Source organism: Peromyscus leucopus, chromosome 20 (assembly GCF_004664715.2).
Source record: "Peromyscus leucopus breed LL Stock chromosome 20, UCI_PerLeu_2.1, whole genome shotgun sequence".
In the NCBI taxonomy this organism is placed as follows: domain Eukaryota; kingdom Metazoa; phylum Chordata; class Mammalia; order Rodentia; family Cricetidae; genus Peromyscus; species Peromyscus leucopus.
The window spans coordinates 54,540,207-54,560,614 of NC_051080.1; the positions used below are offsets into that span (position 1 = coordinate 54,540,207).

A 20,408-nucleotide genomic window follows, 5' to 3' on the forward strand; every position below is an offset into this window, starting at 1 on the left:
ATAGTTAGATATGCTTTCCAGATCATATAGAGATATATTTTAGATAGATGGTCTTCAAATCTTTCAATGACCTACAGTATATGGCATTTAAAATTTTTCAGCATGATTTAACTTTTCTTTGGTATTTTCTTAACTTTTAGAAATAACTTTATTACTTTTCAGTATTAAGAATGTCCCTGTAATCATTCTTTCTATAAGCATTAAATTTTGTTCACCTTCATTTTTTTCTTTTATTTTCCACAAAACACCCATTTGTAGGTCATAATATACTGAAAGCTATCAATATGCAGTCACAATCACTTTATTTTCTGGAGTTAGGATAAATAAGCTATCTGATAGCAAAACAGTAGAATACTGAGACCCTTAGACCCTTGTTGCAAAACAAAATGCTAAGAAATATTTAGGAACACGACAAAATGGTTGCAAAATTATTTTAATGTTAAAAATGAATAAAAGTTCTATTAAGTCATGACAATTTTAAGTTAACCATTCTTACATGGATGTATTCACAGAGAAAAATGATCAAAGAAATGATACAAAATTATGGAATCTGAACCATGGATATAAGACTCCTCATGTTTGAATAAGGTGCTTTGTACATGAATTGTGTTTATGTTTCTGCTTTTCCAGATTATCTATGGCAACATGAGCTATATTTGCATATCATAAAAGAGACGCAAACAAGAATTAATGCCATCAAAGAAATTTGGAAGAAAAGTTCATGTACTCTTCTATTTTTCTAGAACATATTGAATTGCACAAAATAGACCTTTTGAACCTGTTTTTTTCAGGGAAGACAGTTACCCAGATTAATGAGGAAATCAGATAATTCAGGAACACTAGTGGTAAATTTTTTAAATATGCACTAAAATAACTTAAAATATCTGATAATCCTTTTAACATTATTGTCATATTTATTTATTCGAATAAAATTCCAAGTGCTTAAATATTCACTCAAAATATTTCCATGAGGAATTTCATTTCTTTTAGTGAAATGATGAAGTCAAGAGGATATTTACAGGAATGCCCAAGGAACAAAAAAGAATTTTTGCAAAACATGTTGGCAAAGTTTCCCTTTCAGTTAATCAAGGTTAAACCTCTGCTTAACAGTGGCATTTTAAAAAAGAATAAGACCTTTTAAGTTTCATGAATGGAATTTTGTGTCTTGGGCTTTCAACAGCCCTCTCTAGATAAATCTTTTTAAATGGAGTAGGATCAATTAGTCTATTGTTTTAATTTTAAAAAAATGGATTCAAGGTCAAATTCATATTCTTTTTTTAAAAATCACAATTATTTCTGCTGTTAAGTCATTACTAATATTTACCCTGAATGAACAAACTAAACTCTCTTTTTTTCTTAAATTATCAGTATTTATTTGCAATAAAACATTATTCTTTTCTAATGCTTTCATCAACCCAAACAATTTTAGGAATAAAATGTCATGACTTACATCATGTTCTTAATGTGGATTGAAAAATGGAGAGCTAGGTGGTAAAAGATGTTAGATACAGGATAGATGCTAGATAGATTGATTGACTGATAGATACATGACAAATGAATTATAGATAGGTTATAGAAAAAAAGATAAATTTCCTTGTATTTCATCATGACATGATTGTTTCTTTAAGATGTTGATATGAGAGACAGGGAAGAAAACATATAAATTTTTTCATTTTTTTGTAAATGAAAAAAATCCCGTTCACAAATTTGACTTGATATCTTGAGTAGAAAAAATATAGTAGCTTTGTTTGTAAGTACAGAAGGAACAGACATTGAATCACTTGTGCTTGTATACAAAGTTGTATTAAGTGATACCAAAGGTTTCATTCTAAGTAAAATACATATACTCAAAATCATATGTCCCTTTAAATAGTAAACATTACTTAATTATCACTAATTCCACAAATAATTATTTTTTAATATTAAACTATTTAGGGATTATTTTTAATATATGCTAGAATTTTAATATGGAATAGCATATTTTTTAATTTAAAGATAAAAATTTGAGATTAATGTAAGCATTCATGATCACAAAAGGGCACATTAATTAGAGACACTCTACCAGTCTGAATATTTGTATAAATTATATAAAATAGTATTGCTAAGTGTGCCAGCATCTTTCCCCTGGCATTATGTGCTTCGTAAGTAATCAATCTACTAATAATGTATTAGTCAAGTACTTAACATACATATCACCAGACTAACACAAAGGTCGGGTTTTTTAAAAGAGTGACTCTGAATTTTACAAGTAATTGATTGGCAGTGGTGGTGGAACACATGGGCTGAGAGCCTCACTTGTTTGTAACGCTTTTCTTAATATTTTTCTTATTAATGTATGGTTACTCTCTTTCATGTTTAGCACAGGAAACAGTAAATTATGTATTAATTATTCAGCAATCCAAACTGCTTCTTTCATTTTAATTAGAGTAACGCTAAAGTAAGTGGAAAATGTTGAATGCTAATATGTAAATATCATTCATTTACTCATTAAATAAACAATTAGCTCCCGTTTTGGCCTTTTCATTACATGAGATGCTGGAAATGCAAAGATATGACACATGTAGTATAAAATCAATCACTCTCTAAATAAATATCTCGTGGGACAAGAGTGTGGCATGATGTTAAAAAGTAATAATAAAAAGTTGTACAATTACAATATAAAATAGTAAATAAATGTAGACCTTTCCTTAAGGAATTATTTTATGAGTAATAGATCCTATGAGTGCTGAAAGTATATATATTTTATTAAATCATTATAATGAAAGGTTCAGTGCAAGTGATATATGATTCTCTAGCAGAGAAAACAATGTATAAAATGAAAAAAAGTTAATACAATTTTTCTTTCTCTTTGGAAAAAAAATGACAAAATGCTTTTCCTCAAGTTATGTGCTCTGGGAAAAACAGCTAGAAATGGAGATAAAGGAGGAGACAGAATTTCAATTATAAATTGTCCTCTAATCTTGATAATTTCTTCTGTCTGATTAAGAGATAATTTATGTACAGATAAATTCTCATGAGCTTTCTGGCCCCAGTAGTTGCATTATAATTTTTTGTTTGTTTGTTTGTGTTATTGTTGATTTGATTGAGTCTCAGATATTCTGTGATTAAGTTCCTTAAGCAATAAAATAGGATGAGAAAATATTGACTTAATGGACATGTTTCTGTATTTCAAGGATGTAATAAATACATGGTACTTGACATATGCTATGACTGTGAGAACGTATCAATATCCCACTGATATTTAAGGGTTTTAGGATAGAGGTCCGAATGCCGACTTGAACTTTAGATAACTTTATTAAGGAGTCGTTCTGTTGTCACAAGAGTCTATTTTTTTGAAAATGAATATATTACATGTGGCACTCTAAGAATACGCAAATAAGAAAAATAAGTAGTGATTATGTTAAGTAAGGATGACATGAAATATAAGTATTTAAAATCCTTCCACATTGTATTGGTTTAAAATGAGAGGTGTTTTCATATCCAGGCAGTAAAAATGTAGCTTGCTTTATGATAAGAAAACCCAGGGACCAGGAAAAGTGGTATTAAGATGTAACTAGACATTTTTATAGAGACAATAGAATGGGGAAAACTATAAAGCATCTCCAAAAGGCAGTCAACAAGATTAACAGAAAATAAATTTTAATCAAAAGAAAAAAAAGAAGATAAAGTATGATTAATCTGTAAGGGTTTTATAGGTTAAGGAATGAAATGTGTTCATAAAGATTAATTATCCTTATTTCACGGGATATATTCAGTCATAATAGCAATTAAAATTAGAAATGACAAATGCTAGTAATATAATTTGGGTGGAGAATGTTTCTACATTTAATACTTTATGAGATGCAAGGAACAACAAGAAAATTAGTGTGAGTAAAAATATAATTAATCTTAAAATCCCTGTTTTTCTCAAATAATCAATTAAGTAATTAGCTCAAGGGAAGAGAGCATTTTAGTGATTGTAAAAATAAACTCATTAAGGCCTAATGCATTAAGTCGTAAGCAAACTGCTTAGGGACAGAAAGCCATAAAATGTTCGTGCTGAAACAAAACTTTGATGATAAGATAGAGTCAAAGAGATAAATTGCTGGACATTTACAAACCTGGGTAGTATTTTTGTAATTTTACATATTCAGTCTAACCCTACATTTATTGAAAAGGATAGAGAGACACCTTCAGACCACCCTATTTTCCCAAAATTTTAGCACAACTTTATTATTGGTGAGTAGCAGAGAAAATTGTATTTAATATGTGAGTTGTACCAAGGTCTACCTAGGAGACTGTGTTCTTGGATCTTGGAAGACATCTAAAGTTCCTCAAAGGATTATAGGCTTTATTTCATTGGTGTATATGGCTCCTCCTTGTGAAATGTATGTTATAAAGTAAAAACAAAACTCTGTACACTAAATTGTAGATGCTACAAAGGTCACCAAAGGATTTTATATTAGCATATTTTACAGTTTTCATGTTGTTTGTGGATCTGTCATATATAGTCTTTATTAAATGTATGCCTGAGAAGTTTAAAGAAATTACATATGTTTATTAAAATCACATAAACATTTTAAACCCAAACGAGAAATAAAAATGTTCTGTAAAAATCTAAGTAATTGGACAACTGGAAAATTAAAATTCTCAAATGGAAAAGACCACACATAATTGATGTATTTATTGATAACCCATCATATAAGTATATTTTCTTTTGTAACAAATGTGGTTATCAAAGATGTATAATTACAACCAAGAGACCATTTCCTTTAAACAAAACAAGCAGTTTAACAACAAATGGCCAAAACTGTAAATTCAAGGACTGAGTTCTATCATCCAGCATTGTTGTAGAAAAGAAAGAAAGGAAGGAAAAGACAAGGACTATCAGTGCCTGTGCCTGACCCAAGAGAATTTAGTCCATCCACATTTATCTGTGTGAAAGTTGAATAGCCCCCATGCAAAGAGGGATGTGGCTTATGCCAACACATGATAGCAGAAGCCATAAAATACCACAATACGAACCAGAGTTCTTAGCTAACACTATAATGCTTCCATCTGGAAGGGAAAGAATAATATACAGCCCCCAAATCTGATTTATTTGTTATAGTTTTCTGATCTCAAGCCAATATGATTTCCTTCATTCTACCAGCCTTCTTCCTGTTCAGTAATACTATTTATTCTTAACAAAAGGAGAAATTGGCTTCTTTTCTCAGTTTTCATATTATATATAAACATATGGTAACTCTAACATTTTTCAAAAAGTATCAAAATTTCAGAAAATGTAATTGAGGTAAATTTTAATTGAGAAGTTGGAATGTATTATTTCATATCTTAACTCTATAATTTTGAAAAGCCTGATAATTCAACTATTTGTGGATCTTTATAATATTTCAACAGAATAATTTGTGCAGAATGATTAAAACTGTTATTCATCCACTTCAAGGTATGTGATCCACATAGATTTATTTTAAGACAGTTGCTCAGAGCTAAAACTCAGAGGAAAAGGAAAGTCCAGCTCTCTAGGTGAATCACACAAACCATGGAAATATAGGAAATGGTATATTATAAAATAAAAATCAAAGCACATGTTTGAAATCCAAAGAAACACCATCTCTCTTTAACCTGGACCTTTAGCCTCTTCTATTTACCTCACATTGATATGCCCTGCCAAAATTTAATTTGCATATCACATTGATGCCTTGAGAGTAGAGTTTCTATCATGAAGTGACAGCCTATGCCAGAATTCTGTATGCTAAGCATTGCTCAATTTCTAAATTAAGGGAGTCTTTCAGAAATGTAAAATAGGTTACTCTCCAAGAAACCCTTCAATAGGTTTTCCCTGTTTACATAAGAGAGTATTTGCTGAATTCATAAGTTTTTATTTCAAATATTATAGCATTTAATGTATTATTTTGGATCTAGAGAGATGGCTCAGCAGTTAAGTCCCCTGGCTTCTCTTTCAGAAGACCCACATTGAAATCCTAGCACCTATTTAGTGGCACACAACCATCTATTAACTACAGCTCCATAAGATCTGACACTCTCTTCTGGCTGCGCCAAGTGATACAAAGACATACATGCAGACAAACATCCATACACATAAAATAAAATGATAAAAAAATTACTATTTGACTTCCCACAGTATGTGTCAACATTCTTGCAATAAATAATTTTCGGTGGTTTTAGCACATACCAATTTCCAATAGAGAATTTACATGGATAATCTCATTTAATTCAAAACAATCTTGCAATTTAGAATACATATTATAATTGAAAAGACAAGATATTTTAGAAAATCTAGAACTTTTCATGTCACAAGGCTACCAAACACAGAACCTCTAGGCTGTGTTCAGATGCATTCCAGTAAATTCCTTCCAGCTCATATTGTATCCACATCTATCTTTTTGTTCTGATAAAATGTTGTGGTAGTTTGAACAGATATAGCCCCCATAAACTCATGTGTTTGAATGCTTGGTCTATAGGTAGTGGGACTATCAGGAGGTGTGACCTCATTGGAGTGATGTGGCTTTGTTGCAGGAAGCTTGTCACTGTGGGGGCAGGCTTTGAGATCTCAAGTGCTCAAGCTTTGCCCAGTTGGATCAAGATGTAGAACTTTCAGCTTTTCCTCAAGCACCGTGTCTACCTGCACATCTCCATGCCCCACCATGATAATGAACTAAGCCTCTGAAGCTGTGAGTCAGCCCCAATTAAATATTTTCCTTTATAAGAGTTGCTGTAGTCATGATGTCTTTTCACAGCAATAGAAACCAAAATTAAGACACACATCTTTTATTGTTGTTGTTGTTTTAGTGAGCCCTTCCATGACTTCATCACCAAAAATCATGAAGACATGATTACTACCTCCTCTGAGCATCACCTAAAGTATGCAGAGCATTCTTATCCATTGATGATGGTGAAGGTAACTCAAAGGGCTAGGTAAAAATACATATATTCATCTGAATCTCAGTAAAACAGATGGAATTCTGACATAAGATGTGTCATTGAGAGATTCTAAGGCCATTCAAGACAATTATAATACATGATTATCTGAGAAATGTTAAGTAGCATAACCATATTAATGATTTCATTATTTTATAAAGGTTTTTCAAATGTCCTTTCTCATAATTAATGCCTCCTGCACTTAAACACTAAGTACATGCTCAGCTATGGTTTGAAAAGTTGATGAAGTGGTTGGTTGTTTTCATCTGTGAAACACAATATGTTTATGCAAATTGTGGAAGAGGACCACAAAAACTGATTAAAGACCACCATTTATTTCCCGAGACAAACTGTGGTACTTGCTAATTAAAATTCCCAGGACTAAGGGTATTTTTTAAAATTCACTTTTCATATTTGGAAACTAGGGTTAATAAATTTTCATTAACTTCCTTGCAAGTGTACATGTGTGTATGTTTCTGTGTGTGTGTGTGTGTGTGTGTGTGTGTGTGTGTGTGTGTGTGTGTCTGTCTGTCTGTCTGTCTGTCTGTCTGTCTTTCTGTTTGTGGGGATGGAAATCAGCATCCCAAATGAGAGCCTATGCTATACCACTGAGTGACATCTTCAGTCTTAAAGGATTATTTTTCAGTTCTTGGTTGGTGTTCATGATATAGCATCTCACTGTGCAGATAAGACTACCCCAATGTCATGATTTTCTTTCCCTAGTGCTGGGAACACAGGCATGGACTTCCATCTGAATTCATGATTTTTACCAAAATCAAATATAATGTCTATGAAATGTGGAGCACAGTGCTTGGCAAGTACCACACATTTGAGCATGTCAGGAGTTGGAGGCAAAATGGTGAAAGTAAAATAGCAACCTGATCTTCACTATGCCATTACAATAATGATGAGGAGGTGGTAAACAGTACCAAAGGACCTAAGCCATCTTAAGTGCTCACAACTGATCTTGCTATAGTTTAAATGCCTGGTGAAATGTGACCAGAAAACACCTCCAATGATATTATGAACAGATAAACCTATGTGAATCCAAAATATTTTTGCTTAGGAACTATTCAAATAACATTTGTTTCAACTATATTATATGAAAAATGAATTAAAACATTTCCTTTAAAATAAAATTTTATATACATTGAGGTCCTAAGAATACAATTTTATTTTTAAAAAATTAAAAATTTAGCTTTATTTATAAAGAAATTATTTTCCTACATCTATTCTTTCTTCATTAATAATAAATTTAAAATAAAACCTTCTGGAACCTAGATCATTCGCTACAGATGGCTTTCTGACAGATACTTGGGTATGTGATGAAAACGCCATGCCACAGTCCACCACTACCCAAAGTAATACGCTCTCCTGGATTAACTTACACATTTTGATCTGTTTTCTGAGTTATTTACTGAGATGGAAAAGAGCATCCCACTGTGTTGTTTTCTGTTGGAAATAAAATTGTGGAACCTACCTCCCAAAAGTCGTGGAACACTCATTAAGGGAGACAATTCAAGGATACTAATTAAAATCATTATCTCAACATTAATAATTGTAAACCATGGCAGTCTCTTGAAAATAGGAGAAGTTTTTATTCTCTCCTCTAAGGCTGTATCATTCCAGTAAAAGAGGTGTCACTACAGCTTGGGAGACAATGCTTACTCTTTACCCATCCTCCCTTTCCTCTCCTTTCTCTTCACACCTCCATTGGCTGTATGTTTTTGAGTGTTCCCTTCAACACTCTCCTGACTTATCAGCAAGACTTCTTCCTGTTAAGCCTCTTAGATATCATCCTCTCTGCAGAATCTCCCCTGACCTCCACAGCAGCCCCTCTTCCAGCCTTCACATTATTGAGCCCTCAACTCTTGCTCCTCTTTTCTTTGAGGAGATTTCTGCTTTCTGCAATTTTGCGTACATGATTTCTTTCTCTTATACAACATCTTTATCTATGTACTTCTGATCGGCTGTAAGACACACGGGACGGGAGCACATTATGTCTTTTATTCTCTAGTGTTAACAAGGCACAGAGTTAAGTTTTGAGAAGTGGCTGAGGGAATAATTGTGGTGGCACTATAAAGGCATAAGGGGTTTGTTGCATGAGGGATGAGTATGTAAATGTTCCCATTGCAAATCCTGATGACCTGCATTTTATCCTCAGGATTCAAAAGGTGAAAAGAGAGAATGGACTGCCCCAACTTTTTCACTGACCTCCACATATATGCTGTGGAGCCAGCATATGCAAATATACATAAACACACATGCCAAAATAAATTATAAGTGTATTAATCAAAACAATAAATGAATGTAATGTTTAAAAGGAAAGGCAAAAAGGCAATAGTAACAAGATTCAGAACAAGAAATTCTGAGTTTGACTGGCTAGGTCAATGAGGTCAACACTTTGGGTAATAAAAATTAAGAGTCTTTTAGCTAGAAAAGGAAGCATCAAAGTGGGTGTCACCAAGAGAGAAGGAATTCTGAATTGTGTAAGGGTGTGACAGCAAAGACATAAAATCTAAAAAAAAAAAAAAAAAAAAAAAAAAATGTTTCATGTAAGTGGAAGAATATTGCTAAAGGCCTGTGAGAAAAGTGACCCAGTCAGTTCTTGTTGGAATAAGGAGTTTGAGGGTGCTGTCTTTATTTAGTAGAACACAGCTATATGATGATAGGAAATGATCAATATCTAGAGCTATTGATAATAGGAAATTCTGTAAAAGATGCACAGAGCAGAAAAAAGGGTCCATCTCATCTGCTGTAATGATGAGCATAATACCAGAGGTGACATTCCAAAGCAAGAATGCCCAGAACAAAGGAGGAAGATGACTGTAAACAACTTTAAAAACGAGCTTACCCACAAGCATTTGCTGTTTCAAAGGAAAGAAGAAAGATGATTTTTTTTTCTGTGTAGTAATTGTGCTATCCGTAATCTAGATTGCTATTTTTTCCCTTGACAAATCAGATGGGTGAAACCTTTGCTTTCTTGAAGGAATCTTAGCCAAATTTTTGATTCCCAAGACAGAACACCTGCCATGTTTCCTAAAACCCCTACTATTTAAAATATTTCTTTAGGGATGTAGTAAAAGTCTGCTTTCTTGGATGGAAAAAAAAAAGTCTGTTTTTTATAGAAAACCTGAAAGTGTTCGGCATCTGTTGCTAGTATTCATAGTGATATTATGAGATTCTAATTTCCTTATTGTGTTTCCCCCCTTATGTAACCCTGTGGGCAGAACATTTATTTCAGTGATTCCAAAAGTGAATTACCCAAGACATGCAGTATAATAGGTAAACTCTCCATATAAAAAAAAAAAAAGTAATGTAACTGTCTCATACACACACATAAATGCTACTCAATTATTTTTCTTAAATATCCAACTGCATAACCACTTTTGCTATGTATAGGTATCTAAATTTGGCTTTTTGAATAATTAATTCTTGAGTAGAAATGTAAATTATTAAAATCATTATGGAGAACATTATGGACATTCCTCAAAACACTGAAACAACAGCCACCATGTGACCAAGCAGTTCTGCTGCTACTATAATACCCAAAGAAAAGTAAACACAGCATGGAGAGATGTCTCATCCCTATTGCAACATTACTCAGAACAGTCAAGGTACACAGCCAACCTAAGTGTCAGAAAAAGAAAACATGACATATATTCACAGTAGAATCCTGTTTATCCATTAAAATTAAGTCTTGTAATTTGTGATAATACAAATGGTATGTTACATATTATGTTAAGTGCAATTAGCCAGACACAATACAACAAATACACTGTGCCTTCATTCACATGTGAAAGCAAAAAGAATTGATCTCTTAGAAATAGAAAATCTAAATATTTAAGAGGTAGTAAAAGTGTGATGGGAAGGTCTAAAGACGATGGATAATGACTTTCAGAAGTTTAGATGTGGAGAAGTAACTTCTAATACTCCACAGCATGGTCACTTAGGTACCAATGATTAACAATACCGACCTACATATTTCCAAACATGTAGCTCAAAAGCTTCTTAATATCCCCAACAAAAAGATAAATGTTTAAAGTGATGTGTGCCAATGACCCTATCTGGATTACTACATAATATATACATATATTGATATATCTCAATATTCCTAAAAATATGTGCAATGATTATGTATCCATTTTTATATATTTAAATCTGTGTTCTCTTATGTCTCAGTTCTTAATAAACATCTTTGTCCTCCATCTCCTCCTCCTATTCTTCTTTTCATAAAATTTGTGTATGATTTGATTAGTGCTTAAAATCAAAACAAACCCCAGGCAGGGAAGCTTTAATCAGCACAGCTGCCCGAAGGAGGGATATAGAGAAAATGACATTTGTAAGCAGCCACCTGACAAGGTGGAGAGCTCCAGAGAAAGAGTGAAAAAAGCCCAAGGTAGCAGAGAAAGCATATTGGGCTTTGGGCCAGCATCTAAAAATAAGAAATACAACAGAAAAAAGGGCGGGAGTGGGAAGGATCTCTTCTTTCAGAGACAGGACTGAAAATAATCACACCAACCTAAGAGAACCTCAGGATGGCTTTATAATAACAGTCTAATTCAAAGTGTTTTTCAGTATGTCTGGAAATAAGCAACTTTCAAGTCATGATCTGCTTCAACAATGGACAGGTTCATATATGTCAACAAACTAGATATTAGTTTATTAACAAAAGCAATATTTTTTTGAATCCTGATAGAAATATATGTGTTCCTTCATAAACAAAACGAATTCCTTGAAAACAACAACAACAACAACAAAAGTGTCTCTGCTTGGGTGCTATATGAAGTAATAGCACTGAGCTCTCACTGAGTGGGCCGTCAACCTTCCTGGTCACTTCTAGACAAGATTCCAAAGCTTAGCACAACATGCAGCATTAATCCCCAATCACAGTTTAATCCCAGTCAGTCTTTCTAACTGGGAGCCAGAACGATTGTCATGATTCCTTTTAGCTGTTTCTTCTTAAAAAACAGAGAAGAACTTAGTGATTTTACTTCTGTAAAGCTATACCTAAACTTTAAATTGTCTTGCACTGCTTCTCACCATTCTGTTCAAATTCAACTCAGGAGTTCACTAATACTATGCTGCTGACATTGTCAATGAGAAAAACAGGAGTGAAACATGAAGACTGTTCCAAAGCCCTTGCTATTCATTAAAAGTACTTTGGGGTTTTGCTGGCACTGATAAGCTACCTACAACATAGAGTGTCATTTCCTCCTTTCTTTTCTTTCCCTTCCTGCCCTCCACCCTACTCGCTTCCACTTGTGCATGATCTGTAACTTCATTTCCTAATCTATGGCACCACATCCTTCCTTTTCTATTTTAATTTAATCACTGACTTTGATTTTAAAAACAGCACACATGCCTGGAGTGTTTCTGTGAGACAATACCACCCATCTACTGTCAGGAATTTATTTAGTGTATCCAAAAGGTCATTATCTCCCACAGAAGTTATCATCTGGTAAAATTATTTATTATATTTATGGGCTTTTTATTACAGTATTATCATTAGCTTATATTTATAATTTTGTTTACTTTAATCCAGGAAGATTTTAAAGTTTTGCTCCAAATAAAAGTGAGTGTTAAACTAATGCTTTCTTTTTGCTGTGGGGATGATTAATAACACATTGCTTGAAATATTTGCTTATCATTTCCTTATTGGACACTAGTTCATAATTTCTAAAATAATATTAAACATTGTTCTTAATATTACAATAATGTTTTCTTCTAAAGATTTGTATTGAGCATCAGCTGGAACCCAAAGCATTCCATTTACTTTATAATATATGGATTTAAATAAATCTATTGCTTTTGAACAACTTGTAGGTCAGTAGAAGAGTCAATAGTCTTGTTATTTAAAGCAATGACATGTGAAAGACTTATACATGATTTGTTCAGATGCTCATGCTTTACCAGTAAGTTCTCTGTCTCATTTTTTGATCTGATACAGAAATTTATTATGGAAAAACAGTGGTATTCACTGATATTTCCGTCTATGGACATAATCCACATTATAAAGTTTCCATACATCTAGGAAAGTGATTTACCTCATTTCCTTCCAGTTCCCTGCAGCTGAAATCAGTGTCCCTCACAGAGCACTAAATATCACTTTCTAAAGCAAAGATCAGTATTTCAAATGCTTCAGTTGCATCTATGATGATATGACTTTTTCTGTCAAAGATATTGGTTTTGTCATTATTCATTCATTTCTCTCGACTAGCCAAACCTTTAACGATCTAGTAACACAATTTGTACTTGACAGCACCTACATTTTAATTAGGATCTAGCTCAATTTCCCTTATTTGTGGAAAATAATATTTTTCAACAGTTATAAATATAATACAAGATTAAGTAGCCATTGGATGCAAATGATCTCAAAATATTTACTGTATATAAACAAATCATTTGTTTTGCACCCAATAACACATTGTAGAGGTGCAGATGCCATACATAAAAGGCTTAATAGAGTTTTCTCAAGCTACTTATGAATACAATCATTTACTGCTCTGCTTTATGCATGACTACAAGGAAGAAAGGTGGCTTTGGACTAGATTCCCTGGAATAAAGTAAGAGGTAGGTACGCATGCCTTCGGAAGCAGCTTTAGGGACTACTGCTTCTTCAGACCTTACATGTCAGCTCTACTGAAATAGACGCAGTTCTCCTAGTATGCCACATTCCACAGCTCTGTGTGAACGTGAAGTTTGTTCTACAAAAATATCCTCCATTTCTAGTCTAGCTGAAACTTCTGCTTAGATTTCAAGACTTGGCACAAGTGTTACCTCCTCTTTGAAATATTCTGTGAACTTTCGACATAGAGCTGAGTACTTCTTAACTGGTGCCTTCTACCTATCCAGCTCCCAGTGTGTGAGTAGCAATGTGCTGTTTCTTAACCTTTCTGCTTCATCTATTAGACTAATATTCCTTCAAGGGGAACTGGACCATACTTATCTTCATATATCTTGTGTTGAGCTTTGTGTCTGTCATAGAAAAGGTGTTCAAAATAAATACAGGTTGAATAAATGAATCTTCTTTTCACATTTGTTACATTTTTTTAAATAAAAATACATATGCTGTTTCTGAGCTTCATAGTAACAGGATGATAGCTGTAGTATTGACTAATGAATGTTAGAGTTTGAACCCTTGTTGTCCTCCAAAAAATTCAGCATGGGAAAGGCTTAGACCCTGGTAGGGTTTATTGGGAAGGAATGATACATTTCAGAGGTGTGAACCAGAGAAGGTCTTATGTGTCAGGGGCATGATCTTCAAAGAGATTTTGGGATCCCAGGCTCTTCGTCTTCTTTTTCTTTCTCCCTGACCATGAGGTGGAAGATGTATGGTCTACCATATACTCCCTTTTATTGACAATTGAAATAATCACTAGAGCCCAAAAGGCAACAAACCTGCCTAAATGAGAACTGGAAACTTAATGTGTGTGCCAAAATAAACATCCTCTCTCATTAAGTTGATTATTCATTACCATGAAAGTAATAGAGAGCTAAATGCAATAACTAGTCTTTACTAATACATGCATATCATTTAAGGCTCTCTGTTCTCCACTAGGCATGTCGTTCTATCAGAACATCTAGCATAAGCCACTGTGTTTCAGGGATTTTGAGGCGATAATACATAGAGAGGTATTGTCAATAAATAAGCCTGTTTGAGAGGAGAGAGATGGCTCAGCAGTTAAGAGCACTGACTGATGTTCCAGAAGGCACGGGTTCAATTTCCAGGACATCAAGTGTCTGATCATGCCAGGATAAAACAAAACAAAACAAGAACCAGGCCTGTATAAATACCAAATGTACATAGAACTGCCTAAATTCTATCACAAACATCAGCCGCCTCGGTGTTGTCATACTGTTGCTGGTATATGTCAATTTCATACAGTTTATACTTTCTACACTTAAGTACTAGATCTAGCAATTCATTTATCTAATAAACACATTGATTTTGAGTGCTTAGAAAACCTTAGGAATTTGACACATTATAGGACAAAATGATATCTTAAATGGACACAGCTATGTGGTATGGCTAATCCTTTTGCATTGAGTATGCATTTAAGACTAAAAGGAAGTCATCCCTCACATAGTAACCTAATTATATGTATGATACATTCGATGTAGGATAAATACAACATCTCATATATGTATGCAAGCAACAAGCCTAAACTCTTTATTTTGTTTGTCTGGGTTTTTGTTTGTTTAAATGCTTTTCTAAAAATTAGAATATGAAGAAAAGTCACTTGTTCTAATTCCATCTGAAATTATCTATAATATCATTAAAGTTTAAGTGTAACAAGTCTTCTCTAGGCAAATTTCTTTGGACATTAGATCTCCAGGTGCTAGCATGGTTTGAGAAAGTTGTGGAATCTGTGGGACGTGGAGCCCAGATGGAGGACATGTATCAGCAGTGGGACCTGCCTACCAATTTAAACCTGCTTCTAGCCTGGGCTAGCTCTCTCCTTCCTGTCTGTTGCCATAGTAACAGCACATGTTTCCACCACCCTGACGCCCACTGTTCCACTCTCACTAGGATGACTGACTTGAAAAGTGAAAAAGAAAGGGTCAAAGGAGATTATTACCCCTTCAAGTAACTTTTGCTACATATTTGGACATAGCAATAAGAAAAGTAACTAATTCAAAAGTGTCCTGTACTTCATTTTACAAATTCTCTTCATAAAAGGGGAAGCATTGTAACTGAAACCAAAGAAATTTTGTAAATGAACACAAGAAAACACAGTGAATAATTATAGGGAAAAAAAGTTGAATAACTAAACTAGACTGAAAGAAAAAAAAATACTAGAAACATAATCCTTTGAAGACTGAATAAAAAAATAAAAACAATAATGGAAACACTTAACAGACCAATAGTAAGGACCTTGAATCATTATTCTAAACCTTCCCAACAAAGAAAGATCCAGAAACAAACAAATCTTTACAAGTGAATTTTCCAAAGTAATTCAATGAGTTCATCCAACCCTTGTCAAACTCTTCCACATAATTATATAGGAAGGAACACTTCCAAATTCACTTATTGATACCAGGATCATCTTGCCATTGGAGCCACACAAAACACAATTCAAGAAAAGGTGATGAAAAGTAAATGTCATTGTTGAACAGTAAGGCAAAAATGTTCAACAAAATACTAGTGGGTAAATTTAACACTCTCTGAAGACAGCTTTACTCCATGACAGAATTAAATTTATTATATGAATGAAAGGATGGTTTAATAAAATACACAGCAATACATGTGACATAAAATAAGATCTTATCAATGGATGCAAAAAAATGGCAATATTTTGTCCTGACTTAAAACTCAACAAAGTAGGTATACATGCTATTTACTACAACCAAATGGAAGCTGTATGAGTAAGGCCCACCGGAGGTATCTTATGAGTAGTGAGAAACGGAAGGCAGTTGGTGTAAGATCAGGAAGAAGACACAGAAGTGCGTTCTTGTCACTTCTGATCACCGTGATATTAGATTCTTAGCTAGAGTAGTCAACGGTCAATATCCTCCGCATGCAACGGCACAGAGTTAACTAAGGCAGAGTTAACCAATCACAAAAGGACACATATGGCTTGTTCCACCTATATGACTTACTAAAATAGCCACTTTTAAAGAAACAGTGCAATGGTGATTGCTGAGATTAGTAGGGATCCAAAATGGGAATTACTAATCAGCCAGCATAAAATTTCCATTCACAAGAATATATTTTAGAGCTCTAATCCAGATTTTTATGGGTACTTCCCAATTATAAATTCATTAAAAGGGTAAATATAATGTTGTTTCTTCTAATATTAAAAGAAAAAACACTATTCAAAGTCTGGCAAAAATCCTTCATCTTATATGTATATATTTTTTTCAAGTGAATTGACAGAATGGTTTGAAATTTTAAACATTATATCAGACTGATGGTTTGCTTTGTCAGAGTTGATGTCATTTGTATAAAAACAAGAGTCTATTTTGTTTGTTGGTATTTTATTTTGTTTTGCTTTACAGGTTTTCTGTTTCTTTTATTGAAAATAGATGTCTTCCATACACTATATTTTGATTAAGGTTTATCCTCTTCCCACTCCTTCCAGCTCCTCCCAACTTCCCCTCCCAATTGGTCCCCTAACGTTTCTGCCTCTCTTTAGAAAACAAATAAGCATCTAAGGAATAATAATAAAATAAGATAAAGAAAAGGCAAACAAATCAGAATATAACAAACCTGTTCTAAGTTTCCTAGAAAACGTAAGTTACCTTTACCTGTGTATTCAAGGTGAAATCCTGCAGCAGAGACACTGATGTCTGACTGGAAATTTAGATATAAGTTATTGGATGTACTATTTAGAAGGTGGGGTATTGTTGTCCCTGAAATGACAATAGAGAAGGTGGGTCAAGGGTCATGTGCAAAGGTCACAGCAACAACAAAGAGACTAAGTAATTTGGTAACCAGCCAACACATTGTGATTAAAACGGTGCAATGATCAAAAACATTTGAGAAAACTTAGCAGAAATGTTTCCCCCTTTATCCTATTTTATTTCACTGTTCCTGTCTCCAGGGAGAAATACCTGTGAAATGACTTCAGAGAATTCCACCAATTTGTAAACACACAGAAATAATGTGGTCAAAAGCCATTTTGAATTTTATGGAAATTTCTATATCACATGTATGAATTAAAAATAAAGTTTATTTAAAATTGTTCATGTGCTCTTTTAGCCATTGTAACTTCAGACTTTGCATAGTTTCAGAGCAGACATTCATGAATTCACCGTTATTAATGAAATGTATATATATAATTCTGCAACAGATTGAATATTTTTTCTTATATTTCTCTGACAGTGTATTTAAAAAAAAAACAAACCCAGTTACGTAATTATATTAGCCTGTCTCTCAGCAGATGCGCTATAATGGATTTCTGAACTTCTGAAGCAAATGAACCTTGTTCCATCCAATTATTGAATTTGAAAGTATAAAATACATGACTGAACAAATTAGTTCCTGCCTATTTACTAAAAAAAAAAAATTAAGAATCCAACCCAGTTTTAAATGACACGCATTGAAAATAACTGTCGTTTCTGTTTTGAGATAAAGTCCAAAGAGCATGAGTGGTCAGTATTGCAGACATCCTGGGAGCATTCAGAATGACTTTACAATTGCTTTGTACAAGAGTGTGTAAGATATCCTGAGCCTCCTGAGGGGAAATGGAAAGAAGCACTTATAGACTGCACCTTGGTGTTTAATTGTTCCCCAATCTGACTCTGTGTTCCTTAGTGGCATCACGGTCATCACAGAAGCGGGAGGTAAACAGGCGCCAGAGAGGTCACTGGACCTGCCTTAGGACTTAGATGATCTTAGTAATTAAGAACTCCGATCTTGGAGTCTCTCCAGCTGAGCCCTGCTCTCAACCTAACTGTAGACGTACAGCCTCCGGAAATTTAATCTCTGTAATTTCAATCAGTACTGAGAGCCATGGAGGAATGAAATTAGGAGGTGTCTGACAAGCTAGTCAGATGTCACACAGAGCTAGTGTGAAGATTTACAGCGGCATTCCTTTTAATCACTTTGCTCATCAGTATACCTGGTAGTAATAACATTGAACTTAAAACATAAAAGTAAGTATGCACAGAGATTTATAAGACTCTGCTTCTGTCTGGATCTATATCTAACATGCTATTTATGTTTAAGCCATACCACTTCTGCTCTAGGTAATTATTTTCTTTGTTCATTAGTGATTCTGGATAATTGTTTACCTGCTGTTTCAAAACCTCTTTAAAAGATTAAAGACATTCACCCTTAATTCAATATATTATTTAAACTAAGTTCACAGTTTAGCTTGTATTTATGCTTCTAGAAATTTTAAAATGTAACTACTAAAAATCACAAAATAAAAATCCTTACTTCTGCCGCTATGTAATGGAAGAAACTTAGAATGTGACACATTTCACCTGTAGAACCTTAGCAAATCTCATAGACAATTTGTAAAAGCATCCAATCTCTTAAATAACATGGTGGGCTATTTCACTTTGTGTCTCCCTCTAGTATGATTTTACAAAGACATGTTAGTTCTATAAAGTTGTATTCATTTCAAAGAAGTGATTTCATATTTCCTTTATGATCATTTAATACTACTTTATGTCATATGCATGTCATTCAGTCTCTAAAATTATTTTAACAACAGCATAGTATTCTGATGGATGAAAATATCATAATTAACAAAAATATAGTCATATTTTAATTACTATTATTTTATTCATCCTAAATCTTAAGAATAAGGTACATGTAGTATTAATGAATCATAACAGTAAAATATTACTATTTGCATAAAAAAGTCAATAAATATCTCAAAAGTATAATTAGCATGCTGGAAATTTTAAGTGGGCATGCTACCACTCCTTTCACTATTTTAAAACTTCGTGTAACCCAGTTCATTGTGTATGGTTTATAGTTAAGCCCAGAAGAATTTGTAGGAATTATTTCCTTTCTTTTTCCGTGCCATTGATTATTTTTTTCACTTAAAATGATCTCGGATTTCTCTTTTACCTGAATAACTTCCCAGTCTCGGTGCGTTGTTGTCTCCGCCATCGTAAAAGTCCAGCGAATCCCAGTTATGTTCTGTAGCAAAGCTAACAACTTGGACCTATGAGATAACAATTCCTGGTGAGAATTAATGTTTCTAAGCAGATACTCCAGTCTAGAGGTACCCGCTAGAAGGGAGTTCTCAAGGACAGACAACACAGTTGTGGACTTTGATAGATGACTCAACAAAACCAATCTTAGACATTTGTAATACTTGACTCCGTGAACTAATTTGTATGTGAGAAGCCTTATGGGGCAACTGGTAGTGTGCAGGATGCATATAACATGGAAGCTGCTTGTCGCCATGTCAGAGAATATCTTTATTGAACATTTGGGTTAAGATTTCAAACTCATGTTCCAAACAATCAGTTTACATTCATGCTTTGAATATTAGACTTCTGAATTTTCTCATTGCTTGGGTGCTAGGAAAGAAACAGACCCATGGCTCACAAGCAGAGAGAACTTTGTAATGAATTTTCAGTAGGCTTACCCTTCAGTTTGTTTCCATATATAAAATCCATTCAATTTTTTTCTTTAATATTTACATGGCTATCAATAAAGACTGGCAGAGACAATGTTTTATAATAGATTTGTACGCATCTTCTAAAGATTAGTCTTATTAATGTGGTCATAATAGTGAAGTCACCTTGAAAGTCCCTCAAGTTGAGAAGGCAAACACTGGGCTACGATTCTGTGTCTATTCAATTTTATTTAAAGAAAGCGACATGTGCTACTTTGGTGTACCTCACTTGGCACAGTATGAGGTTTCTAGGAACCCACAGAACTCACAACTGTGGATTCCATTCTGCTCTTTAGAGGCTGTGCTGGAGCTTTAAAGCAGGAAAGGAAGAACGTTATTAGAATGCATTCATTTTAGCGAACTGGAGTCTGTTTTAAGTGTAGGCACTCATTTGCTACATAG

At 33.7% G+C, this 20,408-nt stretch overlaps 1 protein-coding gene across 6 annotated transcripts in view; it reads right to left on the reverse strand.

Annotated features, from left to right (window-relative positions):
* Window positions 1-20,408, reverse strand: part of Csmd3 (CUB and Sushi multiple domains 3) — a 1,154,880-nt gene that overhangs the window by 126,350 nt on the left and 1,008,122 nt on the right. For all 6 annotated transcript variants that reach the window (XM_028867965.2, XM_028867960.2, XM_028867959.2 and 3 more), the window contains 2 exons: window positions 19,451-19,547; window positions 17,173-17,277 (listed from right to left, as the gene is read on the reverse strand). In XM_028867965.2, the coding sequence (XP_028723798.1) occupies window positions 17,173-17,277; window positions 19,451-19,547 (202 nt within the window). The remainder of the gene's footprint in view (window positions 1-17,172; window positions 17,278-19,450; window positions 19,548-20,408) is intronic.